We start from the raw sequence: 14,777 nt of genomic DNA, 5'->3' as shown, positions 1-14,777 counted from the left end.
TCACAAACAGACATGAACCACAAACATCCAAAAATAGACATGCTCATGAACAAGCTGCTTGTCCACCCAACAGATCAAACCACATCTCTGTACAGTTTTGATTGGGTATTTTGCATCTGCATTTTGAATTTTTACACACAGTCTCTATTTGTTGAGACTTTAACAGTCAAACAGGAAAATTATCCAATGGGCCACAATATTTAAGGCATTTTCTGACCTGTAGATCATTTGCTTTGGTTCAAAACAGGGACTTAATTTGTTACAATGATGATTCGGCTGAAAGTAAACAGCCATGCTGTGATATAAAGTGTGATGTTACATTTATACAACAGTTTGGCACCACAAGTGTGTAAATAAGTAAGAAACATCTATGGAGTGTCTTTAAAAAAAAAAAAAAAAAAAAAAAAAAGAAAGAAAGAAAGAAATCATTTGTTTGCAGAATTATTGTGTGTGTGTGAATTTAATATAATACATTTACCGTTATGAATTGATGAATCTGGGTTTGCTGGTCTGTTGAGTCATTTTTTTTTCCCCTCAACTGAAACATCCAGAGTTTATTTTCAAACATGACTGCCATGTTCATATATTTCTAAACAAACCAAATTATGGGAGAAAAAGCATCAGGTTCTGAAATGCTTCAAATAGGCCAGGTGTGAAAACACCCTAGATCATTTGTTAAAAGTCCTTGAAGAAAGTTTTAGGAGACTATTTCATTAGTCCAACTCTGGATATCACACTTCAGACACCTCTGAAAATGAAAATAAAAAGTCTTTACATAAAGTTTTTTGGCCAGAATTTGTGCTACATTTATTGGACAATTAGTACTGATTCTCACCAATCCCAAAACTCAATCATAGACTCGGACTCTAAGGTTGTCTCAGGAGGTTCCTCGTGAAATGATCATATAGCTGGATCTGCCTCTCTCTGTGTTATGGAGATGGGTGCATAATCCACACGATCCTCCTCTTTAATATTCTGTAAACACAACACACAAAAATGTAACACAATATTGCAAATTCACTTTTGGAAGACTGAGGTTCAATGTGAAATCAAGCTTTTTAATCATTATTTGAACATGATGCAGCTTGAGGAAACACCATTAAGCATCTACTTTATTTACTGTATATCAGTGGTTCTCAGTGGCTTTGTTTCAGGGATCAGATGTTGGATTGACATTTGTGTTGTGGTGACCCAACATAAGAGCAGAATTGTTAATCTTCCAACAGAAACTTAATCGCTTATAAATAAAATATTGAAATGTAGTAATATGAACAAACCTGTGACCCTTTTTGTAATAAAGTAATATGACATTAAAACCTCAATGATTCACACAAAGAGTTTTGTGTAAAAAAAAAGTTATTTGAAAGTGATCTCTAGCATGGGGCAAAAGGCACACAGTATTGATATAAATACTTTAGCTATTTTTCTTTTTTTTTTTTTTTTTTAAATAATGTCTAAGTTATTTATTGTTGTCATTAAAATGTGTTAATAAAAAATACATTTTAAAGTACAGAAACAAAATCATTTTAAAAAGTAAAGATTCTGAAAGATGCCATAATAATTTAATATAGATTTACAGTAGTAACAACAAATGATATTTTATTATATGATATGATTAATAGCATGATTTTAAATATGATGGTTTTATTCTAAACATGGTGATTATCTTTAAGATGGACACCCAGCATAATATATGGAATTTACCATCAGAATCTAACCATTTTATGGCAACAAATGGAAAAGTCAGCCATCTGTTAATTATCATGTTAATTATGTTGCATTTTAGCCCCAACAGCAGGGGCGCGTTTTACCCTAAATACCACACTTTTACATATTCTTTTGCTATTTAAAAACTGTTGCTTTAATTATCTTAAACAAAACTGAAAAGCATTAAGAAGACATCTGTCTCAAAATATATGCATTCATTTTAGTGATTTTCATTTGCTACTTAAATCTACACCATTTAAAAAAAAAAAACATCAAATATTAGATAAAGTAATCAGAATCAACTTTGCGCTGCTGCCCGCAATCGTGTCAAGGATCAGACAAATTTGCATGTGCATCTTGAAAAGCAGATGTTTTGGAAATGCCACATTTTTGTGCCATCTGGTTTAGAGTAAAATAAGATCAAAGGCGTCTTTTACCCTGGAGCGCCTTTAGTGTATAATGTAGTGAAGTTTAGAGTTCTGGACTCTTTCAGTGTTTCTCAGTTGCTTTAATGGAAACTAATAAACAATTATTTATACTATGAACAACATTCATAGACAGCATGTTTTTTTTTAGTGTTTTTCATACTGAATGATGATTATGGCTTTTATAAATATCTGATCTGGCGCTGGTGTGTTTGTAAATGTGTGATTTCATTGTACAGACAAAAACACAAGCATGACACATCAAAATTGTACTCACTGCTGAAATGAGACAGACACATGGAGATTAAATTGATCTTACCCATTTCTGTGCGTTTCTTTTGTAGAACACTTGATCAGTGTAAGTGATCTCTTCGGTACAAGTCTCAACTGTTGATACAAACAATGATAACAGATGCACTGAAATAACAAAATTCCACAGTATTATTTTGTACTATTTTTGAAAATGGGTTTCAGATTGCAAGTAAGTTTTTAGTCATTTTTGCAGATCCTTGTAAATGGGAATCGTTTTAACAACACTTTTTTAACAACAAACGTTTTTTTTAGTGCAATCGCTGCTGTGTAACGTACCCTATGCTGCTAAACACAATAAGAACACATGTTTAGTAAAGGAACTGATTAATGATAATAAGGACTATAAATCAATTCAAATATTTACAATATATTTTGTAATACTTCCATAAATCAGTAGGTGACACTTGCCTTCTCTAGCAGTTTTTCTGTGTTTCTTGCAGATCAGGAAGATCCCAAATAAAGCTACAGTCAACAGAAATCCAGCAGCAGTAGCAGCAGAGATCAGCACGGACTGAGATCCTGAGTCTATAAGGGGTTTAAAAGCTTTATGAAAATGTTGCAATGACAGAGAAACATCAATCTGTATCAATATGAATAAAAGACTGAGATTAGCTTAGTAAACAGACACAATCACCACTATACTTTCAAATGTGTGACAGAGTTCACTGATGTCCAGATGTGTGGTCTGGTTTCTGATGGGATTGTTGATCACACAGCTGTAGGTGTTTTTATCCTGATATTCCACCTCCAGAGGTAGAGAGAGACTGATGCTGAGATCAGACACACTGATGCTGGACAATAAACTGTTTCCTTTGTACCAGGAGAGACTCACATCACTCACATTCACCACTGAACACAACAATGAACAATTCTGCTGTGATGATGAATGGTTTTGAGAATACTCTCTGATAATTACAGGAACAGGCAGATGAGCTAGAAAATATGAGACAATCAACAAAAATATGGATAAAAATCATCTTATCAACCATCTTATTTTTGTGTAGTGTGTTGATAGTGAGTGTTTCTGTCATCTTAAACTATGGAATGAATATGATAGTTAGGTTTCATGTACAGGATTTATGACAACATCCATTTATTAAAACAAGAATTTGTCAAGGACAGAACTGATGATCCCTACTCACCATAGACAGAAACACTGAATGTTTTTGATGTTGATTTTACTCCACTTATCATTAGTTCATAGAGTCCAGCATGTTGAGTTGTGATGTTTGTGATGGTCAGAGATCCAGTTTGATTGTTCAGCTTCAGTCTGTCTCTGAATCTCCCATCAGGACCAGTGGATGTGTTGAAGATTTTTTTCAGTTTATTGATTTTAGCTATCAGAGGCCTTTCAGCTCCATATGTCCACAGTATGTCATCATTTTCATGTATTTTAGTAACATCAGTGTGTAGAAAAACAGAATCTCCTTCCATTACTGATAGTGACTCGCCAAACACACCTGGGGAAGATACAGGAACAGATTAAGTCTCCTGTTGGTTTCCTGTTCCTGAAATCAGTTCTAGTTTGTAACAATTAAACGTGTTATGAAGAACATCCAGCGAAGATACAAAAGAAAATACAAAGGGTTCCCCATAACTTATTATATGTTCATGTCTATTCCAGGCCTAAAAAAAAATAACATTTTTAAATTTCTGAAATAACAGCAAATAAAAACAGGCCAGTTCCAACAGTAGCAGCAGCTATATTACCCTAAAACAGAAAGTAATTAAGTTGTAAAAACATATATGACTTACCAATCAGACTCCACCAGCACAAACAAAACAAAACAATAATAAGAAACATTTTCTTCAATAGTTCAGCGAAAAGTCTGATCTAAAAACACTATTCACTAAAACATGTTTGTCTAGTTTGTGAATCCTCCCCGACAGAATCTGACGACACTCCTAATGCGCACACACACACACGCACACACACGTCACGTATAGCTACATATAAATGCTTTTCTGGCATTTATTAGGGCATATTAAAAATATTCTTTAACTGTAGGGAATGTTTTTCATTTTTATCAGTTAACATTCATAGTTTTTGAAAGGTAATTGTCTGACTGTGTTAAACATTTAAAAAAGTAGAAGAATATGGTGTGAATATTATGTTTTATGAACTGCTTTATTGTAAAAAAAAAGAGCCTAACACTATAGTGATTTTAAAATGTTTTATATATTTATTCAGTTTTCACTTGTGTGTGAAAGAGAAAAAAAAAAAAAAAAAACTACAAACTTAAAACTGACTGCCTTGTCACAGTAACTGTTTTACTTAAGCTCAGCTTCTGAGTCAAACTGAAACCTGCTGCGGTTGGTTTTCTTAAGAAGTGTGGTTTGAGCTGTTGGGTGGACAAAGTTCTTGTACGCGAGGATGGGTGTTCAGAGAAGATGTGTTCAGTTTGCAGGTGAGAGTACTCTTTAATCTGATGAAACATTAAACCATGTTGAGAAACTGTGTCTGACACAGAGGGAGAAAAACAGAAACATGGTTATCACATTTAACTACCATTCAAATGTTACATTTGTAAGAGTTTTTTTTTTAAAGATTTTGATACATATATATCAAAGTAAATAACATGAAAAACATTTTCACATTCTAAAAGTTGTTGATGGAAACCAGTGGTGGATTTTTATCAACAGCTTCCATTATACAAAAACTATTCAATTGTTTTTTAAAATATGAGGGTTTTTTTTTTTTTTTTTTTTTTTGTAAAATGTTAAATATGTCATACCATTGACATCTGCAGAACTATGAAACTATTGGTTACTTCAGAGCTGCTTTACAATAGAATTGATCTCTGGTTACATCTTTGAACCCTTTTTTTCAATCCTATTACTGCTGATTAGATGTAGAATTGATCATTCACTTAACTTGGAGTTTTTAAATGTTGCAAAGTGTGTCCCAAACATACTATGTATAGTCAATGGACTTGGTTTTATACATAAAACATAGGGTTACTCTAGGAAAAACAAGGAAAACTAGCTTCAAGTACTCTGGAACTGGTATGAATAATAAGGCATGTGAAGTATAACCTGACGATCAAAAGTTGACAGGAAATGCTGCTCAGATTTGGTGTCTGCTTCAGTTGCTCCCATACTAATTGGGAATAAAAAAATCCACTTGATGATGAAATTTGGCAGTAGTGTTTTAAGTTAAGATAGCTTGTTAAAATTATATGTGGATCCAAAATTCATTAATAAAGTAACCTACAAAAATGTTCTGATTGAAGATTATTGCACATAAGCAGCTATCTTGTTTCTAGATGCACCACTGAATCCAAAATATCATTATTTACTTTAGTACTTTGATGTGAGGCATTCATGACTCCACCCTTGTAATATTAACCATAACATACAAAGGAACCAAACACCAGACATCAATGATTGTGGTCATAGGTCACACTGAAGTTATACACCTTTTGAAAAATGGAAACGAGACTGATAAACATCTCAAATGTGTTGAAAAGTGTAAATCAGTGCAAGTTTTTGATCTGCTCCAACACTCAAATGCGCATTATTTGTGAATACTCTGCTAGTATACAAATGATTTGATGCTAATTTTGTTCCACTTCATCACTCTGTTTGTCAGAAATATTAGACAGAAAAGATGAAAGCTGTCATTAGAAGTCTTCTCCCAGTGAGAATTAGTGTGAAACTACTTTTAAACTTTAATGTCATGTTTCTACAATACAGTTCTGTTTAATTAGATTTGTATGTTTAATGCTTTATTTGGGTAATGAAAACATTGCACCTACTGAGCCAAGCAAACTTCCTAACTATCTGTCATTCACCGTGCAATGTCCTGGATCCAGTTCCAAGTCAGAATCCTACATCCACACTAGTTCCAGTTTAAAGCGCTGCATGGGTGTCAGTATTTCAAATACCCTGGAGTAGGATGAGGAGTGAGGATAAAGCCTTCTGCAAACATACCAGAACCCTACTTATAAAAGAGACCAGAGTGGCTCAGAAATAGCTATTCTGAAAAGCTGAAAAAACAATTTTCAGCCAATGACCCTGCATCAGTTTGGAAAGGCCTGAAAGCCATCATCACATACAAGAAGCATCAGCATTGTGGCAGGTTAGAAAAGCCCAGTTTCACACCTCACACCTCACACCTCTGACTGTCTTTACACAACCATTAACACCCTGTACCCCCTTCCTCTTCTCTCTCAACCTAAACTTAAAGGCACAGTATGTAATTCAAAAAACAACAACGGCGTAGCTTGATGACACTGTGACAAAGCATGGAATGATGGGAGTCTTTGTCAACAGAACCCACTGCAAATAGTAAAGAACAATTATGTTCCATAATGGTGGAGCAAAACAAACAAGTGACTTGTGAGACACTGCAACTATTTCCTCCTCATTTGTCCACAAAACTGTGTTGCCATAGTTTATATGGCAGTAAAAGCAGAAACCAAGAATACCGCGGATATGATGCCATTGACAATCACAGACACTGACCACATCCTTGGTTAACCCTTAAATGCATGACTGTTTCTGCAATCATTATTGCTTATTCGGGTCTTTACCAACCCAGACCTATATCCAGCATGGATGGATCTCTAACTGCTGCGATAAAAAAAAAAAAAAAAAAAATTTCTTGATATTTTAAGAACAATTACAGAAGAATAAAATAAAGCATATTTCGTTACCTTTTGAAACTTAGGAAGGTTCAGTTTGAGCAGATGATTTTACCATTGCTGTTATCATCAGAGCACACTTCCACAGTACATTCAGCATCTGGCTCATATTCGCCATGTCAACCATATTTGCAAAACAATCTTCAAAATCACTTCAAAATCATTATTTCGATTGCTGGCAGCTTATTCACCACATCCACCATCAAATGACAGTGACATTTATATTTTATTGCATACAGTAATTGCTCTGCAGTAAAGCCATTCAAACCAATTTAAAGTTTGCTGAAGATATTCTTTTGTTTTATGCCTGCGATAATTATGAGTCAAACAGCACGTCATTGTTGTCTATCAAACAGTGCCACCTCTAAGACTTAAGGTGAATTGCATGTATTTTTCATCAGATATTTACATATTTTTGTGCACCAAAAATATATTTACACTATTACACACATCGGGTCTCTAGCGACCCTATACACTTTTTTTTTTTTTTTTTATAAAAAAATAATCAGAAAACAGACATTCTTTTATATTTTTTTATTATTATTATTATTTTTTATTATTATTATTATTATTGTTAAAAATGAATAGATTTACAAATAGATGGAAACATTTGGGATAATGTTAGTACACAACTGAACAAAATATAATAACACTGTCCTGGTTTTTGGATATTTTAATGCAAAAATCTTACATACTGTGCCTTTAAGATCTGTGTGAGGATTCATGCAGAGTCTTCAGAAAACATAATATAACGAAAGCCAAAGACACAGACGGTGTTTCACCAGCCTGTCTGAAAGCATGTGCTGACCAGCTGTCATCCATCTTCACTCTGATCTTTAAGGGATCACTTGAGCTGTGCGAAGTCCCTTCCTACTTTAAACACTTTACCATCATCCCTGTACCCAATAAACTCAGCTCTCTGTACCCTCCTCCATCCGTCAGTGTATGATCAACTTCCTGACAGACAGGCAGCAGCTAGTGAGGCTGGGAAAATTCATTTCCAACATAATCAGCACTGCTGCACTGCTCTTCTCCCTGAACACCAATGACTGCAATGCAAGACTCCACTGTCAATTCTGATTCTTCTTATAGCTAAAGAGAAAGGAGAAATTCTTAGCAGTTTTCTCAAAAAGGGCTTTGTGTATCTGAACACAACAAAGTCCAAGAATTAATGAAAATGACATTAATGTACAATATCATTACACAATGACATGTGTAACACAATGCCTACCCTCCACCCAGTATGTCAAATCATGCATCACGGCCTTTTCCCTTCAAAAATAGATTTTTTTTTTTGGCTTATTTTCAGGACTTGACTGGGACAGACCTGACCTTGACCTCTTCTTTGGTGATTTTTATTTTATTGACCTTACATTCTGGATTTAATTATGAAAATAAGCATTAAAAGGCACAATTGCAGGTCATATTCTACTGAAATAATAAAATACATTATAAACTGGGTCAAAAAGTGTCTCTGATGCCCCCTACTGGAAAAAAAAATACGTAAAGTTGCATTTTATGGTTCCTGCCACTAGCGTGGCCTATAAATTCTCTATGGAAATTAAAATAAGCCAGAATATTTTTATTACAACCACAAAACTCCATAAATCCAGTACACTGTGACACATTTAAGTAATAATAATTTATTTATTATTTAATCTATGAATCATATAGAATGTTTATTTGTTGCTGATGCAGTAACCATTAATAAATGGTTTAGTTCTTCATGAGTTATAAATTAACTCAAGATTATCTGAACATTAATTCAGCATTAATTAATGCATATTAGTGCCACCATATTGTAAAGTGTTACCTTAATATCTTGTTAAATAAGATATATATGTACTGCTTGCCATTCTATCATGCTTGTGTTACTGCACTGATAGTAAATCACAACGTCAGGCCAACAATAACAGTGGCACATCCACCCGCAATAGGATCAGAAGACAGACCTGAATCTGTGAAGACAGACTAATAATCGGTATAAATTAAATTTTTAAATGGCATTTACAACTTTCTGCTTTGGTCATCTAACTTTTAATGATATTGATTTAACTTCTAAATGGCGCCATCTGGTGGGTTTTTAGAAAAACAGTTGCTAAAGTAGCATCTAAACACTGTGAGCTCAACAGAAACATCAGTGATCACTGGAGAGCTAATATTTAAATTTTAGACATTCTTCTTTTCTGCTACTAACATTAGACTTAAGTCATCCAGTTCATAATATGAAATAAAAATCGTGTGAATGCATGTGAAGGTGGAAGTAAATATGCGCTCGTTTATATTACCTCATTTATTAAAGGGGTCATCAGATGCCCATTTTCCACAAGTTTATATGACTCTTTAGGGTCTTAATAAAAAGTCTATAATATACTTTGGTAAAAAAATCTTAATAGTTATTTAAAACAACACCTTTTTTACCTTGCCAAAAATCATCCCATTCTGAGGGATTGTTCCTTTAAATGCAAATGAGCTCTGCTCGCCCCGCCCCCTCTTCTCTCTGTGGAGTGACGAGCCTGTTTACTTTAGCCACATTTAGCCACGTTTAGCAGGAAAACTTGCTAACTAGCACGTTATTAGGGAAGGTGATTGCAGAGATTCATAAAAAACCTTAATACTCACTTCTGCTGTAAGTGAAGCTGGATCACGAATGATTTGCGCGAACATAGATGCATTTATGTAGATCGGGAGGCGCATTCCCTTCACAAATAAATGTAATCTGCTGCATCTCAGCGGCTCAGATGTCGGGAGTAAATGACGACCACTATGTTCATTTTTACATCCAGCAACACAACACCTCAATCGCTCAATCGGAGATATTCTTGTCTAACTTACATCCCTGCTCCGGCATCGAAACAATGGAGGTCGGACTGTTACAGCTGATCTGAGGTAAAACACTCATGTCAATCAACTATTGTGGGAGCGGCATCTGTCGGTGTGACGCCACACCAGGCATCTGAAAATGGCTCGATTTGAAAAAGGGGATATTATTTTTACAGATTAATTAAAAACCACTGCATGGATTTTGATCATTATAGGGTAGATTTGTACATACACTGCCAACACACACTAATGTTCAAACAACATTAAGCTGTGTCGTCATCCAGGCGTTTCCCATCGTGCTTTTGTCAGCACAGTCGGTGGAGAGCTACTGCGCCCGACTGCTCAATCCGACACAGTTGCCTCGCCATCGCGAGAGTTTTTTGGCACACGTCAGCATGGAGGACGTAACTCGGACACATTTCTAACCGGCATGCATATCGCGGTGATCACCGGTGATCGGTTCTGCGCAGATTTTGCTCATCTCAGAGGAGCCTACTCTTGCGTCCTTAGATGTCATGGTCTAACACAACTACTGGCTGTTGTTGTGCAGCGGATGTCGATGTCAAAGGAGAGTTTCTCAGCAGATGGCGCTGTTGTACAGTCTAAGTCTAGTAAACGGGCAAATTAAATAGTGCAACTATTTAGTCATAAAAAAAAAATGATGTTATAAGCACTGTCATCATAATAAAGCACCAAAATATCCTACAGTCACAAAGTTGGCAAAATCAGTGTTATGGGCAAACAATAGCCTAAAGAAGTGCAAATTTTTTGGCCACTAAACCAGTCAGTGCTACTAATCTCATGTCACATTGAAGTTATCCACCATTATATTAGAGATGTCTACCAAATAAGAACATTAGAATGATTGCTGACCATTAAATCTTAAATGCCTGTTTTGTTACCACGTCTCTGTTTTGCCTTGGCTATTACTATTACTGGTGATCTATGTCTGCCTGTTTGTATCACTGCTTACATTTTTAATAAAGCCACACATGGATCCCAACTCTGTTGACTCTTTGTTAAAGTAGTAGTATTTTGTTCAGTTTATTGGTGTGTTATATATTTATTGTTGAGTAATGTTCAGTTGTCAGTCTGTGTAGTTTATTAATTATTCATAATAGGTAAGAATTTATTTATATATTTACTGTGAAACTGTTCTGTGAGGGGATCAATGGCGAGATTCACAGTAGCAAAACAGGAAGAAGCTCTTCACCTATAAACTAAACGCAGATCAAACAATGTATGCAAGAAGTTGGCTCACGGATCAAATCACACCTCAGACTGCAGCAGGTTTCGGTTTGACTTTGTTGTTTGTGTCACACTTCAGTACAACTGACAATGAGAGATGACACTTTTTTTTCACCATTTGTAACAACTAAATTATAAAACCATATAAAAAAAAAAAAAAACATGATTTACTTTGAACTTTACATTGACTAATCTAATTTAGCAATTTTCCACTTTTCTTCTTTAACATATTTAATTGTCAGAAAAATGCATTTAATAGTTTATATCTGATACTGGTTAAACAATAAAACTGAGGAATGTTTTCCTTTATTAAAACCAATTAAAGTCTCAATAAATGCCATGAGATTATTTATAAATTATACATCATGTTTAAAGAGTGTGTGCATTTGACACTAGGACTGTCAGGCTTTATTGTGGGAGGATTCACACACCGCATGAAGAGACTAAGAGTTTCCAGCTGAGAGATTTTTCAACAAACAACTGAAGAAAATGGTTTGCACATTTGCTTTGTTCTGTTTGTGCTGGTGGTGTTTGACTGGTAAGTTGTAAAATCATTTTTATGGCTTTATTTATTCCCATTTCAGAGAAATAAAGTTGATGCTACTGTTCAAATGAGTAGATTTTTGTTTGCTGTCCTTCTCAAATCAATCATTATGATTGTGAGGTATTATTAGTTCTCACAACAATCTGTATAGATTAAGGTGTCAGTTCACATTTAGATACAAGCTAGAACTGATTTCTGGCTCTGTAAACTAATAAAAGTCTTCATTTGTTCTTGTATGTTCATCAGGTGTGTTTTGTGAGTCCGTGTCAGTGATGGAGGGAGATTCAGTCACTCTGAACACTGATCTTACTGAAATACATGAAGACGATGACATACTGTGGAAATTTGTGTATGAAAAGTCTCTGATAGCTCAAATCAAGAGAAAGAAACAAATCTTCCCTGATGGGAGATTCAGAGACAGACTAAAGATGCACAGTCAGACTGGATCTCTGACCATCACAAACATCACAACTGAACATGCTGGACTCTATGAAGTAAAGATTATTGGAGTAAAACGGTCAACAAAAACATTCAGTGTTTCTGTCTATGGTGAGTAAAAAGCTCATTTTTGCAAATGGAGTATATATATGAAGAGTTCAGATGCAAAACCAGCTAAAAGCCATCTTGGTCAAAAATAAGATAATGATACTGAGTGAATGCTCCTGACACATATTATACCTCCATCAAATACTTTTACTTCAAACTCGCTAAAATTCCAGCCTCAGCCCAATCAGAAGTACCAGTACTTACATAGAAACCTATACAAAGTCAGATGGATTTAGAGGCTTTTGCATCTGAACTCTTCATACCTGCATATATTTTTAAAATGCAGTAAATGATGCTTAAATGTTTCTTTATTTCTTTAGCTACTTACATATTGAAATGTTTAATCATTGTATAGTTTGAGATGATGGAAACACTCACTAACTGTCAACACACTACACTGAAAAGAAGATTGTTGACTAGACTTACCCATATTTCTAGTTTCTTCTCATGTTTTCCAGCTCATCTGCCCACTCCTAACATTACCAGAGATCCTTCACAAAACCATTTGTCATCATCATCATCATCACAGCAGAATTGTTCATTGTTGTGTTCAGTGGTGGTAAATTTGAGCCATGCGACTCTCTCCTGGTACAAAGGAAACAGTTTATTGTCCAGCATCAGTGTGTCTGATCTCAGCATCAGTCTCTCTCTACCTCTGGAGGTGGAATATCAGGATAAAAACACCTACAGCTGTGTGATCAACAATTCGGTCACTAACCAGACTCAACATCTTCAATATCACTCAAATATGTCATATTCACTCAGGTACGATATAGTGATGATAGCAGGGATTATTTATTAAGCTGATCTCTGGTTTTGACATAAAAATAAACAGTCATGAACGGGTTAGTTCACCCAAAAATGAAAACTACCCCACAATTTACTCACCCTCAAGCCATCCTGTTTCTCAGATGAATACAATCTGAGTTATGTTCAAAAAGTTCTGGCTTCTTCAAGCCTCATAATGACAGTGAATGGTGGATGAGCTTTCTAGCTTCTGCCGTACGCTCGTTCCCAAGAGGTGAACGTGATTTCACCAAGTACAACATGTTCCTGGATCCATGGATCGCGGAACCGGGGGGGCCGCCCGGGCCTGGGCCCGGGTAACTTTTGAGGTCCGGACATAGAAAAATACATTCGATTCAAACACACGTAATCTTACTGCTATATGATGATGATTTCGCCATGCCTATAAAACCTTTGAAATCGCAATCACATCGGAATATTTAAACCTGCTTTCGCGCAACCGCTGATTCAGAGAGAGCTCTGCTCATGTAAGTTAAGATTTTGTTTAAACAAGCTTCACGAGCAGGATACACGGTATAGGGTATATTTCTGTGTTGCAAACATTAAATAATAACTAAAGTATTGGGATAAATGTTTATTAAATCCCTGCACGGGCCTCATATGCCCTAGCCCGGCTCGACAGCTTATCCGCCCGAGTCCGACTTTTTTCCCCCTTCTCCAAAAATTCAGTTTTGTATGTAATGGCAAAGTGATTTTATTTCGTTTAATTCTTTTGTTAAGTTAATGTAGAAAAACGTTTGGAGCATTTTTGTTCATTAAATATAAGCTAAGTTTTTGTTTTTTCAAGTAACGACCAAGCGGTCAGTGGAAGTTGACCGCTTGATCAACCAGACCCAGTCTGTTTGATAACATTTGCCTTCTCAAATCATCACGTCTTGTCTAAAATAAAATCTATAGATAAAGGCCTAAAAGAGTTGAAGTATAAAACAATGTTAGTTTCCACGTTAAACTTAGATAAATGTATGCTTTTAGGCGCATATCCAATCGTTTATGCGGAGAGGGGAAGCTAAAACCGCTTTGCAGGACATGGAGGCGCCAGCGCGATAACCTGCATTTTTTTCAGTAAATATTCCGTCATTTCTGCTCATAAAGGTATAAGTAATACATCATTCAGAACTATTAAGTGTCTAGTTTTATTTGTGTGCACTCACAAAATCCACAAAACGTTGCAAACGGTGCTTTTATTAAATAAAGAAAGCAAACATGAAGCACTTTCTAATGACTCAATAGGAGCGCTACACAAAAATGAAACGAAACTCAGCGAATACATACCTCACAGACACGATACATATATCTATAGAAAGCTTACAATTATTACTTAACGAAATAAAACAACTAAAACTCAGAAAACATTAGTTTATTAATAAATAATTCAAATATCTTCTTACTATTTCCCCCGACATTGTTATTACTTTTGCCGGTGCATTGTGGCAAGTTTCAGCCAACTGCCTGCGCTTGAACGCGGATCTTCCAGCTGCGCTGATTTGCTGCTGCTGGCGGAGACACTAAACACTTTCCGAGAAAGTAAAAGCGAAAGTCTCGTGTTGTTTCCACCAGCGCGGAATTTTTTTTCATCACTTTAATTGGTGTATGTATAAAAAAATAAGGAGAAGCCTAAAACAGGCCCGAAGCCCGACCCGCCTCTAAACTATGACGTGAAAATTGTCCCGAAGCCCGGACTCATTTATAACATTTTAGACATTTATAAATGGACTCATT

At 35.4% G+C, this 14,777-nt stretch overlaps 2 protein-coding genes across 3 annotated transcripts; one reads left to right on the top strand and one right to left on the bottom strand.

Annotated features, from left to right (window-relative positions):
- Positions 1–548: 548 nt before the first annotated feature.
- LOC127160680 (SLAM family member 5-like) lies at positions 549–12,739 on the bottom strand. The gene is made up of 6 exons (XM_051103333.1): positions 12,678–12,739; positions 3,587–3,904; positions 3,087–3,377; positions 2,853–2,969; positions 2,452–2,519; positions 549–975 (listed from the first exon to the last, which is right to left on the bottom strand). Exons 1-6 carry the CDS (start codon positions 12,679–12,681, stop codon positions 901–903), a joined length of 873 nt encoding a protein of 290 aa, XP_050959290.1. The 5' UTR covers positions 12,682–12,739; the 3' UTR covers positions 549–900.
- LOC127160681 (uncharacterized) lies at positions 11,359–13,305 on the top strand. 2 transcript variants are annotated; one of them, XM_051103335.1, is made up of 3 exons: positions 11,359–11,699; positions 12,075–12,254; positions 12,710–13,305. In XM_051103335.1, exons 1-3 carry the CDS (start codon positions 11,651–11,653, stop codon positions 13,051–13,053), a joined length of 573 nt encoding a protein of 190 aa, XP_050959292.1. In that variant the 5' UTR covers positions 11,359–11,650; the 3' UTR covers positions 13,054–13,305. The 2 variants fall into 2 exon arrangements, with proteins under 2 accessions (XP_050959292.1, XP_050959291.1); XM_051103334.1 differs by having other exon boundaries at positions 11,952–12,254.
- Positions 13,306–14,777: the final 1,472 nt, after the last annotated feature.

The sequence above is a fragment of the Labeo rohita genome, unplaced genomic scaffold (assembly GCF_022985175.1).
Source record: "Labeo rohita strain BAU-BD-2019 unplaced genomic scaffold, IGBB_LRoh.1.0 scaffold_425, whole genome shotgun sequence".
NCBI classification, from domain to species: domain Eukaryota; kingdom Metazoa; phylum Chordata; class Actinopteri; order Cypriniformes; family Cyprinidae; genus Labeo; species Labeo rohita.
Note: the sequence above shows the minus strand (reverse complement) of the source record. Positions and strands in the feature narration are given on the sequence as shown.

Bases quoted from the DNA above. Each gene is read 5' to 3' on its own strand.
- LOC127160681 (XM_051103334.1), top strand. From the start codon at position 11,651: ATGGTTTGCACATTTGCTTTGTTCTGTTTGTGCTGGTGGTGTTTGACT. The intron at 11,700-11,951 runs GTAAGTTGTAAA...TATGTTCATCAG, and splicing joins GTGCTGGTGGTGTTTGACTG to GTGTGTTTTGTGAGTCCGTG. The intron at 12,255-12,709 runs GTGAGTAAAAAG...CATGTTTTCCAG, and splicing joins ATTCAGTGTTTCTGTCTATG to CTCATCTGCCCACTCCTAAC.
- LOC127160680 (XM_051103333.1), bottom strand. The intron at 2,520-2,852 runs GCAAGTGTCACC...TTGTATCAACAG, and splicing joins CAGAAAAACTGCTAGAGAAG to TTGAGACTTGTACCGAAGAG. The intron at 976-2,451 runs GTAAGATCAATT...TTGTGTTTACAG, and splicing joins AAAGAAACGCACAGAAATGG to AATATTAAAGAGGAGGATCG.